This window comes from Neofelis nebulosa, chromosome 5 (assembly GCF_028018385.1).
Source record: "Neofelis nebulosa isolate mNeoNeb1 chromosome 5, mNeoNeb1.pri, whole genome shotgun sequence".
Classification (NCBI taxonomy): domain Eukaryota; kingdom Metazoa; phylum Chordata; class Mammalia; order Carnivora; family Felidae; genus Neofelis; species Neofelis nebulosa.
This window is the reverse complement of record NC_080786.1, coordinates 101,263,010-101,281,733: the sequence shown is the minus strand read 5'-3', so window position 1 is coordinate 101,281,733 and position 18,724 is coordinate 101,263,010. Positions and strand designations below refer to the sequence as shown.

Sequence of the window (18,724 nt, the reverse complement as noted above, 5' to 3'; positions counted from 1 at the left end):
ATATTACCTAAAAGCTTCCAAGAAGCTTCACTGTCGGCGGGCCGCCTTGCAGTCACCAATCCGTCCGCAGCCTGGTCCTTGCCATCAGGCTGGGATAGCTCGGCTTCCAGCACATCCCCAGCCATTCCTTGCCATCACTGTATGGTTCATAGCAGAAAATGTTGCTGACCGATCTTGTTCTTAATCTGTCTTCTAGAAATATACATCACTAATGAAGAGAGAAAAGACAAAAGTGGATTTTGGGAGCTGAAGTCTGTTTTGACAAGGGTGTATGGTAATAAGCCAGCCCAACCAAACAACCTGACCATCTGGTGCATGGCTATGTCCCCAGTCCCTGGAAATAAAGTGTGGAATATCTCGTCTGAAAAGATCACTTTTTCTTTGGGTGAGTTATCTATTTAATAAGGTCAACAAGGGGCGGCCAGGACTGCCATAAGCTCAGAACATTTCTAATTAGAACAAATAGAGTGCTCATTATTTCCATGGTGTTTTAATCTTGGAAGACTCTCTACACAACTCAAAATTACTAAATTTCGTAGGATCAAGCCTCTTTTGATGAAAAATGGGACTCTGCTTAAAAGAATTTCTTCAAATAAAAAGCAGCTGATTCCTGTTTCTAAAGAATTTCTAGTGAATATGGCAATTTTTTCAAATTTCATTAATAATAACTTTTTGTTAATCTACCATATAATGAAAATTAACACTAATACATTGATGATCAAGAGTGATTCTTAAAATCCTAAAATCTCTTCTGAGTCACTAACAACCTTCAATTACATATAACATTTATAATTTTAATACTTAGGAATGGACAAACCATGTATGAGATATAAAAAGCTTGAGGATAAAGACTGTATCTTAATGATTTTAGTGCCCCTAAGTTGAAGCACAGAATTGGGCAAATAGAAGATTTTTATGACTTGAAAATTGATACGTAGGATCATTCTACTTATTTACAACATTTGACGAACCGGAATATTGACTACTCGAAACCTGACCAACTAATGGAGATTTTGCTACACAAAAGATGTGAACAAATGTCTCAACAAATGCAGTGACAACAGATTGCCTATAAAAAATAGGAGTTTGTAATGACAACTAGCAAACATGCATGTATAACAGCAAAGTAATACTTAAACAGATTTGTTAGCTGTTATCACAACTCTGCAGGACCGTTAACATCTTTTACCACCTTCCTATTTTCAGAGAAATTGTAGTCTATAACATACTCATAAAACCCAAGGTAGTTTATAAGGGAAAGTTCCTCTTTGTTTCAAGGCCAGTGTCTGCATCTTGGGTCCTACCCGGCCCTTTCATACAGGCAGCCATTTGGTTCCCGGGAGCCTTAGTTGGGAAGGGTATGTGGCTCAATACACATCCGTCCCCCTGTTCAGAAGTAGGTGCCATTGTGAATCTGGGACAGTGGCATCATGCCTGTAATGCTGCCTGTGTATATGTGTACATACACACACACAGACACATCTCCCTCCGAACTTTTAGTTAATAATCCGGAAATGATCATGGGTTTACACTAAAACATCCATACTCAATTTTGCCTAATTCCCTCAGAAGTAAATGCACCTCCTTTCTAGAAGGCTGGACACAGGTAAGGCTATGGTCTTGGAACGGGGTAAAGGCAGCTGGTTCTCCTATAGATTTGCCAGTAACTTTGGCAGACTTTAAGGCCATAAGCTAAAGACCAAACAACCTCAAATTCCTATGGAGAACCTTATTCCCATCACAGACAGAACCATATTTGAAAAACCAGTCTTTTCTGATGTTAAAATTGAGCTTGTCTTGATTTAAAGATTTTATTTTTTAGAGCAGTTTTAGGTTTACAGCAAAATTAAGAGGAAGGTACAGAGATTTCCTGTATACCCTTCCACACACATGCATAGCCTCCCTTGTTATCAACATCACTTACCAGAATACGGTTCATTTGTTACAACTGTACAGATCATAATCACCCAACGTCCATAATTTACCTGAGGTTTCACACTTGGCGTTGTACATCCTGTGGGTTTGGATAAATGTGCACTGACATGTACCCATCATTACAGCTTCAAAAGGCCCTAAATTTTCACTGCCTTAAAAATCCTTTGTGCTCTACCTATACATCCTTTACCCCCATCCCCCACCTCTGGCAACCACTGATATTTTTAGTCTTTACAATTTTCCCTTTTTAGAACGCCATATAGTTGGAATTACACACTATGTTGCCTTTTCAGATTGACTTCTTTCATTTGGTAATATGCATTTAGCATGTTGTCTCCATGTTGTCTCATGGCTTGACAGCTTATCTTTTTTAGTACTGAATAATATTCCATTTTATGCATGCACCATAGTCTAATATACCTGCTCACCTACTGAAAAACATTTCAGTTGCTTCCAACTTTGGGAAATTAGGAAGAATGCTGCTTTGAACACGCATGTTCAGGTTTTTGTGTGGGCCTGAGTTTTCGATTCCTTTGTGTGAATACAAAGGAGTACAATTGCTGGATTGTAGATAAGACTTTGTCTAGTTTTGTGAGAAAACACCAAACTGTCTTCCAAAGTGGCTGCACCATTTTGCATTCCCACCAGCAGTGAATGAGAATTCCTGTTGTTCCACATCCTCATCACCGTTTCATATTGTCAGTGTTATGGTTTTTGGCCATTCTAATAGGTGCATAGTGGTATCTTGTTATTTCAATTTGCATTTCTCTGACGACATGTTATATGAAGCTTATTTGCCTTCAATATGTCTTCTTTGGTGAGGTGTCTATTAAAGTCTTCAGCCCGATTTTTTAATCAGGTGGGTTGTTTTCTTACTGTTGAGTTTTAAGTGTTCTTTATATATTTTGAATAATAGTCCTTTACCAGATGAGTCTTTTGCAAATGTTTTCCTCCCAGTCTGTGGCTTCTCATTCTCTTGAACTGTGCTATAATTTTGGGATAATAAGGGAGAGCACTGATCCTGATACCCAAAGCACACCATAATTCCAATTTTATAGGACAGTCCTTGATCTAGTATAATTTTAGGCTCTGAGCAGATGGTTATTTTTAAATTGTCAAGTGAATTTTTATCTTTCACGATCAAATATTAAAGACAATAAATCTTGAAGAGTTCAGTTTCCCAAAGTTATAGCTTACATTCTGGTCATATTCTAGCATATATCTTTAAGAATGATTTAGAAGATGCAGTAGTCTCTGTAAAGCAATGTCATCCCTGGATCATACTTCCTTACTTGTTGCAAGTTCTTAAACACTTAGTTCCAAACACTTTCTGCTTGTGGGGGCACTGCTGGGAGCTTTATGAACCCTGAAGAAAACTTCTGATGCCTTGTGTAAGAGTTACTGCTTTATCAGGCCATTACTGTTGACAGATATGGAGATGAAAATCTAGAAGAAAAATCTAAAGCAGAGAAATTCTGAGAATATTACAGAGCAGAAAGGAGGTTTAGTAAGAGGAGTTTGGTTTCCCTTTGCTCCCAGAGAACAGTTAGAAGCCTGAAAGCTAACAGCTCTCTGAGCTGTTCCCTTCCCCACCTATCTCCTGGTCTCCCAGTGAGTTCAAATGCTCAGGTATTCTTATTCTAGTAAGCTGAGAAAGGGAAAGGGGTCGGGCGTAGGGTGGTCAGTGGCTCATCAGGCAGCTATTTGAGTACGAGGGCCTACAGATTCCTGTGATTCAACAGTGAATACATTTTTTAAAAAAATTCTTTCCGAAATACTTTACCCTGCTGCTACCAAACCCCAAGTTCAGCTGCCCCTCACTCAAAAGGCCATCAATACTCAAGAGAGTTTTGACTGGAAAAGAGTATGAGCTTTGTTCACAAGGCCGGCCACCTGGGGAGAAGATGGACTCTTGTGCAGAGGCCGACTCTGTGGTTTCTGCCTAGCCTAAGGATGTTTTAAAGGGGCTTAGGATTGGTAGGGGGGTTCAGTAGTCTGTAACATTTCTTGATTAGGTGCAGACTTGGCGGTAACCAGCTAAAGACCTTATCTCAGTGCTGGGGGTTGTGTGAGGGAATCTGCTACCTGTTTCCTTTTTCTTTTATATATATATATATATATATATATATTTAGAAAGAGAGAGTGAGCAAGGGAGAGGGGCAGAGGGAGAGAGAGAGGATCTTAAGCAAGCTCAGTGTTCAGCGCATAGCAGGACACAGGCCTTGATCCCACTGTCCTGGGATCTTGACCTGAGCGGAAATTGAGTGGGGCGCTCAACTGACTGAGCCACCCAGGTGCCCCTGCTTCATGTTTTCTGAAGGGCAGGAGTGCTCTGTTCTTTCTAAGAAAGAATCCAAAATCTATAGATATACAAAGGAAGGTTAACCAATCGCATGGTCTCAGGGGATTTGCTAAAGTTTAAAGATACTAGCTTAAGCAGGAGAGGCAGAGGTAGCTTCACTGCTAGCCTAGCTTATCAGAATGTCTAAAATTGTAGCGCTGCAGGGCCAATTTTTTGGTATATAGAAAGAGTTACTTTTGTTTTGTTTTGTTTTGTTTTGTTTTGAGGTGGAGGAGATGTTTTGTTTCATTTTAAAACAAAAGTTGAGTGCAAATGCCCCCTGGGGTGGGTAATATCCTCACTGTCACCAGCTGCCATTCATCATTAAAAGGATTTCCATTTGGGACAGAAAAGAAAGTTATGTATGTATATTTTTTGGATGTGGAGACAGGATTCACAAGGGATATGTTAGTAGTGGGGCAAGAGAACCACTGAATGTTGAGGTGGAATATGCCAGACAAATACTTATTTCATGATTTTTCTCATACCCTGACTGATCCTTAGGATCCTGGGGATCCTAGGATATCCATTAAGGACTTTTTTTTTAATGTTTATTTTATTTTTGAGAGACAGAGCGTGAGCAGGGGAGGGGTGGAGAGAGGGGCACAGAGGATCCGGAGCAGGCTCTGAGCTGATAGCAGCCAGCCCAATGTGGGGCTTGAACTCACTAGCCGTGGGGCGCCTGGGTGGCGCAGTCGGTTAAGCGTCCGACTTCAGCCAGGTCACGATCTCGCGGTCCGTGAGTTCGAGCCCCGCATCAGGCTCTGGGCTGACGGCTCGGAGCCTGGAGCCTGCTTCCGATTCTGTGTCTCCCTCTCTCTCTGCCCCTCCCCCGTTCATGCTCTGTCTCTCTCTGTCCCAAAAAAATAAATAAAAAAAAAACGTTGGAGAAAAAAAAAAAAAAAAAAAAAAAAATGAACTCACTAGCCGTGAGATCATGACCTAAACCGAAGGATAGATACTCAACCTACTGAGCCACCCAGGTGCTCCAGTTAAATACTTTAATATATACATGCACATTACCCAAGGATCTTGTTAAAAAGCAGATTCTGATTCATTAAGTTGAGGTGGAGGGGCAGGGCCTAAGATCCTACATTTCTAGCAAGCTCCTAAGAGACACCATGGACCACATTTTGAGAAGCAAAGACTTTGCAAGGCCTGGAGTCTGGTTCATTTCTAGGTGGACCAGCTAAGGGGTGATTCGAGCTCTGAGGAAGTCCGAGAACTGACCAGCTGCCCTAGGGGACAGACACCTGGCCACTACTGCCCATGAGGATGGTCCTGGGCACCCTTCCAGGCCTGCTGCAGATAGGACACACTCAGGAACAGATGAAGTTGCTTTCGGCCAGCAGCTTAACCACTTACAGCATGATGGCAAATGTAATAGTCTGAAAACTGGCTGATATCTTCCTGCCAAATTCTGCATTTGAGTTTTGGGAAATAGGTGTTTTTTTTGTTGTTGTTGTTGTTTTTTCTGTTAAGTTTTAGCCACTCTTTTCTACACCCCCTGAGTTTTGTTTTGTTTTCTTTTTCTTTGGTGTTTGTTTGTTTGTTTGTTTGTTTGTTTTTGGCTGCACATTTCATCTTGAAAGCTATGCATCATTTTTGTTACAGAGCAAAGAGTTCATCTTAAAATACAAATCTTGCAGTAACAACTCCCTGATACACTGTAAGGTTCTGTGTGGCAAGAACTTCTCAGATTACAAAGATATGTGGTGTTGAAATATGGCTGAATAACATCTTAAAATAGAAATGTTCCATCAATGAAAAATAAATGCTTCCTATTGTAGAAATCCAGGATTGAGCACAACCTATCAACATCTTGTTTTCTAGGAGTCAACAAACTTTCTGTTTTTATCTGCCAGATAGTAAATATTTTATGCTTTGTGGACCATATGGTCTCTATCACAATTGCTCAGCTCTGCCATTGTAGTAGAAAAGCAGCCATAGACATTACATAAACAAATGGATGTGGCTGTATTCCAATAAAACTTTATTTACAAACATAGGCAGTGGGTGGATTTGACTTGTGGGCCATAGTTTGCCAACTTCTGTTCCAATCAATCTACAGAGAAAAACACCTAGGCATTATTTTTCCAGGCCCATGTTCCATCTTATTAAGGTCACTACTTTGGAAGATGATGCTTATTATGCATCAGCAGTCAGATAATGTGCTTAAAGTTGGTCTTCTCTCTTCCAGTGTTAAAAAGGAATCTATATTCATTCATTCATCTACCTGCATTTGCCAGGAATCAGAAACACAGAGATTTCACAATCACTTCTGTTGAGGGTTATACTGATGATATAGAGCAATAAGGCTTTTGCTAGGGTAAACACTGAGGGCTATGAGCACATTGCAAAGATCCCTAGGGTCTTTCAAGTTTGAGAAGGTGCATACCAGGAAGTCTGCGATGGGTAAGTATAAGGAAACAGCATATGCAAAAAGAAATAATCCACAGAGATCGGATTGAAATATCACCTGTTGGGTTGAGGGTATGATTTGAGATGTAAAAATGATAGGCAACTTCAGGAAATGAAGTGGGATTGTAATGGGGGGGAAGAAAATAATGATCAGATTTGTATGTCATGCTGAAGTGTTCAGATATGTTTCAGATGGTTCAGGTGGAGGAGGATGATCATTCCACCAGCCTATTTGTATACTCTCCATGTGACTTTCTCCCCACCCTACACCCACCTCCTCAGAGGTTAATAGCGAGGGATCATTTACATGATAATATGATAACCGGTCAGAGCCAACTGTGAGCATTACCCACAGCCAACAGCAACAACAATACTGCCAACGCTGAAAATAAAACATGGATACATCTTGATTACAAAAACAAATTCCTTCCAACGTTCTATGTGCTATCTGGTGGCATAACTTATATATCCTTTTCCCTTAAAGCAAATTACAGACTAGAACCAATAGTATAATTTATAATTAAATGTCCAGATAATAGACACAGCACACCAGATGTGTGACATTACACCCAATGTCATTATATGTAGAAAATCACAAAATCCCCTAGCCTGAAAATCATTTAACCATATTTAACCCAGACATTCCTAAAGTTAATAGATCCTTCTGGCATTTTTGGATTGTTTTATACTGCTAATAGGACTATTTTACAGCTCAACAATAGAAGCTTAAGGAGTTGGCGTAAGTGTATAATATGATAAAACAATGTATTCTAGGCTCCCTTTCACCCCTACCTGCCCCCACACACATTGAGAAAAGTTATAGCCAAATAAAAATTTTGTGACCAAAAAAAGGCATCTGAGAAAAAGCAATAATAATGCCATCAGTCTTAGGTTCATTGATGTTACATCCAGTTGGAGCATTACATCGTTGTTTCTCTTGCCGATAAAATTTTGCAGGCTTGTGGATTTGTAAACTGTATGATTACTTTTCAAATACTTCACGATATTAGCTGCTATAATTATTTTACCAGGTCTTGGTTAAATGTTATTTTCTCCAGAAAGCTTCCCCTGACCTTCCAATCTCGGTTGGTACCCTTTGTTTGCACCCCCGTGGCACCCCGTGGCACTCAACACAATGCCTGGCTACCTGCCTGTTATCTAGGCTTATGGTCCTTAAACGCAGCCCGATGTCTTTGTCATTCACCGCTGCATCCCACAGCCTTGCATGTAATAGGCCCTCATTAATGAATTGTTAGATGAGTAGGCAAAATTGTGGGGGAAATTAAGTCAATACATCATCCTTCTGTTAAAATATTATGGTCATCATTAATATCCATTTCATCCTTTCAGGCTCCATGAACCCTCCGACAGACTCTCCACTTAATGTTGTCACACCTACCCTTGGCACCCGAACTTCTCCAGCCAACAGAGTATCTCCTACAAGTAAGCATGTTTTCACACAGCCTTCCTTTCTCTTTTTTTCTTTTTTTAATTATTATTTTTTTTTAATTTGAGTATAGTCGAGACACAACGTTACATTAGTTTCAGGTGTACAACATAGTATTTCAACCTCTATGTTGTGCTGTGCTCACCACAACTATAGCCACCATCTGTCACCATACAACATTGTTAAAATACCACTGACTATATTCTCTCTGCTATGCCTTTCATCCCCATGACTTACCCCTTTCATAACTAGAAACCTGTATCTCCCCCTCCCTTTCACCCATTTTGCCCATCCCCCCTCTCCCTTCCCCTCTGGCAACCATCAGTTTGTTCTCTGTATTTATAGATCTGATTCTGCTCATTTGATCATTTGTGTTTGTTTTTAGATTCCACATGTAAGTGAAATCATATGGTATCTGTCTTTTCCTGTCTGACTCACTTCATGTAGCATAATACCCTCTAGGTCTCTCCATATTGCTGCAAATAGCACATACGGATGCATAATATTCCGTCTTCCTTATCCATTCATCTATCAATAGACCCTTGGGTTGCTTTCGTACCTTGGCTATTGTAAATAATGCTGCAATAAACATAGGGGTGCATATATCTTTTTGAATTAGTATTTTCATTTTCTTCGGGTAAATACCCAGTGGTAGAATTATTGGATCATATGGTATTTCTATTTTTTATTTTTTCTTCATACTATTTTTCCACAGTGGATGTACCCATTTACATTCTCACCATCAGTATATGAGAGTTCCTTCTCCAACACTTTTTATTTCTTGTCTTTTTTATTTTGATTCCTCTGACAGGAATAAGGTGATATCTCATTGTAGTTTTGATTTACATTTCCCTAATGGTTAGTGATGTTGGACATCTTTTCATGTGTCTGTTGGTCATCTGTGTCTTCTGTAGAAAAAAATGTCTGTTCAGCACCTCTGCCCATTTTTTTTAATTCAGACTTGTTTTTTAGTGTTGAGTTGTATAGGTTCTTTATTTTTTAAGCTTTTATTTTAATTCCAGTTAGTTATCATAAAGTGTTATATTCGTTTCATATATATAATATAGTGATTCTACCATTCCATACATCCTCTGGTACTCATAATGACAAGTACACTCCTTAATCCCCATCTCTTATTTCACCCATTTCCCGCCCCCCCCCCCCCACCTCCCCTCTGGTAACTATCAGTTTGTTCTCTATAGTTAAGAATCTGTTTCTGGAGTTTTCTCTCTTTTTAATCTTTGCTCATTTTTTTCTTTCTTCACATGAGTGAGATAATATGGTATTTGTCTTTCTCTGACTGACTTATTTCACTTATCATTGCACCCTCTGGCTCCATCCATGTTGTTGCAAATGGCAAGATTTCATTCTTTTTTATGGATGAATAATGTTCCATTGTATATATGTACACTACATCTTCTTTAACCATTCATCTATCAATGGACACTTGGGCTGATTCCATAGTTTGGCTATTGTAAATAAGACTGCAAACATGTATGTATCCCTTTGAATGAGTGTTTCTGTGTTTTTCGGTAAATACCCAGTAATACGATTCCTGGATTGTAGGGTAGTTCTATTTTTGATTTTTTGAGGACTCTCCATACTGTTTTCCACAGTGGCCGCACCAGTTTGCATTCCCACTAACAGTGCATGAGGGTTCCCTTTTTCTCCACATCCTTGCCAGTGCTCGTTGTTTCTTGTTTTTGTTTTTAGCCATTCTCATGGGTATAAGGTAATATCTCATTGTGGTTTTGATTTGCATTTCCGAAATGATATAATGAATAATGTTGAGCATGTTTTCTTGAACCTATTGTCCATCTGGATGCCTTCTTTGGAGAAATGTCTGTTCATGTCTTTTGTCCATTTTTTAATTGGATTTTTGTTTTTTGGTGTATAAGCTCTTTACATATTTTGATTATTAACCTCTTATTGGATATATGATCTGCACATATCTTTTCCCATTCAGTAGGTTGACTTTTTGTTTTGTTGATGGTTTCATTTGTTGTGTAAAAGCTTTTTATTTTCTTTTTTTTTTTTTTTTTTAATTTTTTTTTCAACGTTTTTAATTTATTTTTGGGACAGAGAGAGACAGAGCACGAACGGGGAAGGGGCAGAGAGAGAGGGAGACACAGAATCGGAAACAGGCTCCAGGCTCTGAGCCATCAGCCCAGAGCCTGATGCGGGGCTCGAACTCACGGACCGCGAGATCGTGACCTGGCTGAAGTCGGACGCTTAACCGACTGCGCCACCCAGGCGCCCCTAAAAGCTTTTTATTTTCATGTAGTCCCAATAGTTTATTTTTTCTTTTGTTTCCTTTGCCTTAGGAAGCATCTACAAAAATGTTGCTGTAGCCAATGTCAGATAAATTACTTCCTGTGTTCTCTTCGAGGATTTTTATGGTTTTAGGTCTCACATTTAGGCCTTCAATCCATTTTTAATTTATTTTTGTGTATGGTGTATGAAAGTGGTTCAGTTTCATTCTTTTATGTGTAGCTGCCCAGTTTTCCTAGCACCATTTGTTAAAGAGATTTTTTCCCATTATATATTCTTGCCTTCTTTGTCATAGATTAACTGGGCAGACGAGCATGGGTTTATTTCTGATATCTCTATTCTGTTCCACGGATCTATTTTTGTGCCAGTACCATACAGTTTTGATGACTATAGTTCTGTAGTATATCTTGAAATCTGGAATTGGGATACTTCCAGCTTCGTTCTTCCTCAAGATTGTTTTGGCTACTCAGGGTCTTTTGTGATTGCATGAAAATTTTAGGATTATTTGTTTTAGTCCTGTGAAAAATGATGTTAGTATTTTGCTAGGGATTGCCTTTTGGCATGTAGCACTGAATTTGTAAATTGCTTTGGGTAGTATGGACATAAAATGCTGTTGGTATTTTGATGAGGATTGCATTGAATCTGTAGGTTGCTTCAGATAATGTGGACATTTTAACAGTATTAATTCTTCCAATCAATGAGCATGGAATACCTTTCCATTTGTGCCATCTTCAATTTTTTTCATCAATGTTTTAGGGTTTTCAGAGTATGGGTCTTTTATCTTCTTAACTAAGAAGTTTATTCTTAGGGGGTTTTTTGGTGCAATTATAAATGGAATTGTTTCTTAATGCCTCTTTCTGAGACTTCTCTATTAGTGTATAGGAAAACTACTGATTTCTAGGTATTAATTTTGTATCCTGAAACTTTATCAAATTCATTTATTACTTCTAGTAACTTTGGGTGGAGTCTTTAGGATTTTGTCTACTTAGTAGCATGTCATCTGCAACTGGTGACTATACTGTTTTACTTCCCATGAGCTGTCCATCCTTTAACCAAGCAGATTGACAGAAAAAACATTTTCAGAAAATCTGTATGATTCGTGTTCTTTTATTATCTATACCATTTTAGGTAAACATAGTAAGTACTATTCTTATGGCTTTAAAGAATTAACATAGCTTCCAAAGCCTTTCACTTGAAGCTCTGGCAAGATTAGGGTCAATAAATATGCAGTGAGAAATTTCAATTCTGTATTTATTATTAAATAGGTTAATAAATTGACAGTCTTCTTCTAGAACTGTGTTCTCAGTGGGGTGTTTAAGAAATTGGTTATAAATGGGCATCCTGTGGATCAGATGTAGTTAGATAGTTTTAAATTTAAATTTGTTCTGGTTCAAATTAATTTTGACAAAGTTGACTGGTGAGGACTATGAATTCAGCCTCCCAGTGGCATTATTAATAATGGAGGCCAGGCTGGGTCAGTGTTACTATGGCAAAGGGATAGCAGTGACTTTCAGAAGGTCGTATTGATGCAAACAAATCATAAATTCCCATGTCTGTGGCCTTTGTGTTTAACAAAGAACCATGGTTACTTTCTTTAATACAAAAAAAAAAAATGTATATTCTGTGTAGAGGAGTACAGTTCTCATTTCTTATTTAATTAAAACTATCAATTTTAGCTCAAAATGAGAACTGAAATTGAAATAAAACAAAAGCAGTTGGTAGAAATGAACAATTCTTTCAGACTGTAGCCTTTTGGCATACAGCCTGCAGTCACTGTCACAGGTTGGTACCTCTCAGAAAATGAAGCATGTGGCAGGGTGCGAAATGTCTGCAAATCACCCATCAGAAATTTTACATCCATCTGACTTTTCCTAGTTTGTAATGTTCTGAAATTTTTATTTGAAGCTGATTTTTCTTCCACTTCTAACTCATCATTCGGCAATAAACTATAGCAGATTATGTTACTCTTCATTCAACAAATATTAGCATATTCAAAAATAACGCCTTAAATTTCTTTAGTACTCCACGTATTATCCAGTTATCCAGTGGTACATAACAAATTACTCCCCAAATTAGCAACTTTTAAAACATATAATGTCTTACATGATTTTAGGGTCAGCAATCCAGGAGCAGCTAAGCTGGGTCATATGGCTCTGTTTTTTTCATGGGGTTGTCGTCAAGTGGGGTTGGCTGGGTCTTTAGTTATCAGAAGGTTTGACTGGGGCCGAGGGTTCTGCTTTCAAGTTTGAGCATGTTGTCCAAAGGCCTTCGTTCCTCACCACATGGTTTCTCTCCATAAAGGTTTCTCACATTATGGCAGCAGCCCTCCCTCAGACCAACTAACTCAAGAAATAGAGTAACCAAGACGAAAGCCACACTGCCTTTTTATTGCACAGCATCATTTTGTTTTATTGTATCTGTTAGAAGTGAGTCATTAAGTCCAGCTCATACTCAAGAGGAAGAGACTTAGGCTCCACTTCTTGAAAGGAAGAGTATCAAAGAATTTGTAGACAAATTAAAACCACCATGTCCTGTCATTTAGAAAATATTTGCACATAAAATGCAATGTGGTTTGATCTTTATTATGAGAGGTAGACAGAGCAAGCATTATTGTCCCCATTTTCCAGATGAAGACACTGAGATGCTGAGGGCTTAAATGATCACACAGCTAGTAAGTGACAAAGTTAGTATTCACACCAAAGTCTTCTGACTCTAAATCTAGTTCTATCCACATGTGATACCAGGCTGTCTCCAACTGGTCTGAACACTTCATGAGGACAGGGGATATATATGCTTAGCACAGAGTAGACACACAAAAATACTAGTGGAATAAATGAATGAATAAAAGAATTAATGAGAATACTGTTCCTTCACTATACAAATGTCATTTAATAGATTCCATGATGTCTTGAAAAAGAGATGATATTTTGTTCCTGCCTTCAAAAAGGTCACAGTGTACTTGGAAAGAGATAATATGTGCACATAAAAATGATAATTCAAAATAGTGAGGTGAAAGGTGTTACATCTTACAGAATTAAAATGCTCAGGGAGAGGTGCAGACCAGCAAGTCTCGGGTTTTAAGTAAGGAGAGATCCCATGGGTACATGGAGTCAAGAAATGTTACTAAAAAGAGAAAATAAGATGACCCTTTAAGTATGTATTGTATTTATTTGACTCAGTTGAGAGCTTGAAGAAAACATTCTAAACCAAGAGAACAATGTGAGTAGTTGAGCGTTGGTGAGGATGTGGGTGACAATTTGACAAAATGTTAGTAGATAAGCTTGTGTCAGTGGGTGGGATTGTGTAGCAAAGAAGACTAGAAAATGCAGAATAAAGAGAACCTTAATCCCCAGCCTAAGGTTTCTCAATGTTCTCCCAAAGGAAATGAGGCTGGGAGTTGAATTAATATTTTTTAGAAAGGAAGTGATATAATTCATTTACCAAATATTCATTAAGCACTTACTATGTCCCAGGTACTGTTCTAGGTACTAGGAATACAACAGGGACCAAAAAGAGAAAACAACTCTGCCCTCATGACATTAGCATTCTGCCAGTTAAAAGCAGAAATTCATTTCTTCTAGCTGAGTTTTCCACGGGGTTGGGTTAGTTGACATACACAACAACTTGGAAGGAACTGGAGGGTATTGTGCTAAGTGAAATGTCAGTCAGAGAGACAGATAGCATATGTTTTCACTCATATGTGGAACTTGAGAAACTTAACAGAAGACCATGGGGGAAGGGAAGGAAAAAAAAGTTACAAACAGAAAGGGAGGCAAACCATTAGAGACTGTCAAATACAGAGAACAAACTGAGGGCTGGTGGCGGTCGGGGGCTGGGGGGGCAGGGAAAATGGGTGATGGGCACTGAGGAGGGCACTTGTTGGGATGAGCACTGGGTGTTGTATGGAAGCAATGAATCATGGGAATCTACTGCTGAAGCCAGGAGCACACTGCATACACTGTATGTTAGCTAACTTGACAATAAATTATTTAAAAAATAAAAATAAAACGTGACTTGCATAATGCACATGTAGATCAAATCACCATGATGTACACTTTAAATACCTTAAAATTTTATTTGTCAATTATACTTCAATAAAGGAATGAATAAATAAAAATGTGACTTAAAAGACTACTAAAAAAAAAAAAAGAAAGAAAAGAGAACAACTATGCCCTCATGACATTAATATTCTGCCAGTTAAAAGCAGAAATTCATTTCTTCTAGGTGAGTTTTCCATGGGGTTAGTTGGCATACATTAAAATGCTTCTATCAGACCAAACATCATTCTTATTTCTGTGAAGAAATGCACATTTGTGTCTTCTTCTGTGAAGAAATGCACACATTTGTGTGCAACAGACATTTGTTCCCTTTAAGAAACCTGCAATATAAAATAGTTCTAGTATTAGGGAAGGAGAATACAGTCAAATAAACATATTTATCAAAAAGCTAGAACATATGTTACTTGAGCTGTTGTCACACTAAGCTGATATGGTTGGGAAAATCCCGGAGAGTCACAAGAGCTCATTAAGAAAAGATCCTACCACACTGAACCTCAGGACTGTTTGAGATCAGTGGGTCTCACCAGGGAAGTTTTGCCACTCTCCCTCCCAAGGACATTTGTCAGTGTCTAGGGCCATTTCTTGTTGCCACGATTGGGGGAAGGGTGCTACTAGCCAAGGCCAAGGATGCTGCTACATAATGTACGGCACGGGACATGACAGCCACCACAAAAAAGAATTATCTGGTCCAAATGTCAACAGTTCCGAGGTTGAGAAACCCTGTTTTATTTTTTGTTTTTTTAAATATAATTTATTGTCAAATTGGCTTCCATACAACACCCAGTGCTCATCCCAGCAAGTACCCTCCTCAGTGCCCATCGCCCACTTTCCCCTCTCCTCCACCCCCCATCAACCCTGTTTGTTCTCTGTATTTGAGTCTCTTATGGTTTACTTCCTTCCCTCTCTGTTTGTAACTTTTTCCCTCTTCCCTTCCCCCATGGTCTTCTGTTAAGTTTCTCAAGATCCACATATGAGTGAAAACATATGGTATCTGTCTTTCTCTGTATGGCTTATTTTACTTAGCATAATACCCTCCAGTTCCGTCCACATTGCTACAAATGGCAGGATTTCATTCTTTCTCATTGCCAAGTAGTATTCTATTGTGTATATAAATCACATCTTTATCCATTCATCAGTTGATGGACATTTAGGCTCCTTCCATAATTTGGCTATTGAAAGTGCTGCTATAAACATTGGGGTACAAGTGCCCCTATGCATCAGTACTCCTGTATCCATTGGGTAAATTCCTAGCAGTGCTATTTCTGGGTCATAGGGTAGATCTATATTTAATTTTCTGAGGCACCTCCACACAGTTTTCCAGAGCATCTGCACCAGTTTGCATTCCTACCAACAGTGCAAGAGGGTTTCCGGAGAAACCCTATTTTAGATCAAGGCTCAGGTATAATAAGAGTAGCTAGTTCTCACTTTACAAAATCTGGACCTCTGTCAAAATAATAATAAATTATGTTTGGAACAATTTTCAGTCTGAAATGTCAAAAAAATGTTAAATCAGTGGCTCATTATAGCTAAATAAAACTTATTTTCTTAGGATAAACCCCGAATTACTACTGAAAAATCCAAATTTTGTCTTGAAAATCTGGAGGGTGATTGTGAAATCACACAATGTCTCAGAAGCTGGGAGGATCCACCCTTTGTGTTCTTTAAGAAAGGAAGCAGGATGGAACATGTCATGGAAACCAACTTCAAAAGCCTATGGTTTCAGTCCAAATTCTAAGATGGAATGCACCGTATAATTCAGTCATAATTATTAAGCTACATGTCTTGCTGCAAACATCCAGTTTGTATCTTTTTTTTCTTCTGCATCGAAAAGGTACTTTTTAAACAAATGTAAGGTAATGGAAACAATATTCTACTAGAGAAGGAGAACCTTATAACTCAGAGCCAACTGTAAGAGTTACCCAGGGAGCCCCGTGCATTTCAACCTGAACTGATGGTGTCTTCTGAGTCCCAGCTGCAACGGCAGCACTGTCCTAGGAAAAGACATGAGGCTGACAAGCTAAATGGGGAGATGAGACAAGCCAGTGGGATGGAACAGTCGGAGACACCTGACCAATCTCAGGTGGGGCAGTACATGACTCAAGGGCTCCCACTGCTGAATGGAACTCTATGCCTTCTAACTCTGACTTAGAATTGGCTACAGGTTGTGTGACTTAAGAGAACAGGCCTCAGAAATTCCAGCAATCGTTCAAGACATTCATTCATTCGACAAATACACATTGAGTGCCTACAAGGTGCCAGGAACTTTAGAGGTGCTGAGATACAGTGATAAACAATACAAGCGGGGACCCAGTTGCACAGAGCTTACAATCTAGCAGGACCCACTTGCCTAGCATCCTCTTTCACTGCCCACAGAGCCACAAGCCTTTTGGCTCTGCCTCTTTTTATGACTGCACATGACTCTTGGACCTGATGATGTTGGTTTTGATATTAAGCCTTCTCTCAAGCTTTAGCTGGTCCTCACAGTCTAGATCCTTCTACCCCCAAACACTTCGAATAAAATACCAGGTCCAGGATGATTCTAACCATTGTCTAACTCTCCAGACAAGCACACCTGATCCTTAGCAGGTGGGGGATCAGACACTGAAAGGTACAGACTGTTGGCAGCAGCTTCCCAGGGGATGCACCAAAACTACTGATTTATGAGAAAGCATGTCAGAATGGCTGAGGGATGACACCAGAAGATATGCCATCGGACAAGACTGTCAAATGTAGATCACTGGGGGAAACAGATCACAAAATCCATCGCAGGTCGAGATGTTGGATGTTAAAGTAAGAAGGGGCTCTGGAGAAAGCTTGCTAGCCTGCCAACGTAGAGGAGTGCTGGTAACAGCGGAGGACGGAATCAGGGAGGTCTGCACAGGGAGCTGGAAGGAAATATAGACTCAGGTGGAAGAAAGATGAGAGATGGATCTTCAGACAATCGTCCTGAGCACAGATATAAAATAAAATGAGTGTCGGGCATGAGAAGACAAGCAGGGTGAGTGCTGACGGTGCTCGTTGGGTGGGCACAGCTTGCTTAGGTGAGGTGCCAGGTGACGGTGAGCTTCAGTTAAGGGCCAAGGATTTGGACTGGAACAGAATGCCAACAAAGTGCCACCGTGGCTTTGTGAGTATGTGAAAAATATGGGTGAAATAGAGGTGATGTGTATGGTAAGTGGTAGAAGCAAGGGTAGAGCATGCAGACCAAATGATGCAGATTCTAAGCGATGTAAAGTGATAATGATCTGAACTAGAGTGGGCGTATGCAGCAATGGAGAGTACTTCAACAGAAGATCCAGCATGGCTGGTTTGCCTAAATATGAGGGATAAATAAAAGCTTTTTAGCAGACTATCATACCAGTTTTTTGCCTGGTAATTACCTAAATCTTTAACCAACTACCCCAATTATATTATAGTATTAAGCAATAATATTAATAATATCTGTTAGTATTTGAGTGCCCCTGATGTGCCTGGCAGCATTTTAAACTAGTAAATGTATTATCTCTTTTAATTTGCCCAACAACACAATGCTACAGGCACTATTATTATCCCCATTTTACAGATGAAGCTATTGAGGCACAAAAAAGTTTAAATAACTTAACTGAAGTCAGAGAAACAGCCCTAGATCCAGAAAAATTGCTGGAGCCCAGACAAGTTTGAGAGCCTGAGCCCTACTGCCTCTGACAGTACAGGATGGGTGCTCAATAAATATCTTTAGACACTGAATAAATCCATTCCCGTGTGAAGCTGGTAGCTGATATGAAAAGGTCAACATGACAGTTATGCCTATATTAATCTTTCTCTTCTCTGGATCGGTGTTTTCTGAGAAATGCAGCCTCCAGAAGTGGGGCTAACATTTCCTCAGTCAGAAATAAATTGGAGAAAAAATCCTCTTCCATCCATTATCCTTCCCTTTTCAACATTATTATAATATAATTTCATTGCCCAGAGATACGTACAGAATTCATACAAAACTCCAGCGCTCTCCTTTAATCCTGGGAAATTCTCATCATTGCATCTTCTCAACCACCTTGCACCTGGGGCTCATGTTGCAAGTTGTTAAAGAGTTTCTCATTTTTTTCCATACCTGTCCCCCATAAGCCAAGGGTAGCCTTCTTGATGACTAATTTACTTTGAGTATTTGTTTACCCAGTTTTCCTCCTTGGGAGTAAGGTAGCTCTGGGGGAAAAAAACTACCAGTGGACCTATTCTTCTGTTCATTTCATAAAGTATTGAGTGTCTCTAAACACT

At 39.3% G+C, this 18,724-nt stretch overlaps 1 protein-coding gene across 4 annotated transcripts in view; it reads left to right on the top strand.

Annotated features, from left to right (window-relative positions):
• CD96 (CD96 molecule) overlaps nt 1-18,724 on the top strand; it is a 114,521-nt gene that overhangs the window by 47,913 nt on the left and 47,884 nt on the right. For all 4 annotated transcript variants that reach the window (XM_058731472.1, XM_058731474.1, XM_058731475.1 and 1 more), the window contains exons 7-8: nt 197-385; nt 8,048-8,140. In XM_058731472.1, coding sequence (XP_058587455.1) covers nt 197-385; nt 8,048-8,140 — 282 coding nt within the window. The remainder of the gene's footprint in view (nt 1-196; nt 386-8,047; nt 8,141-18,724) is intronic.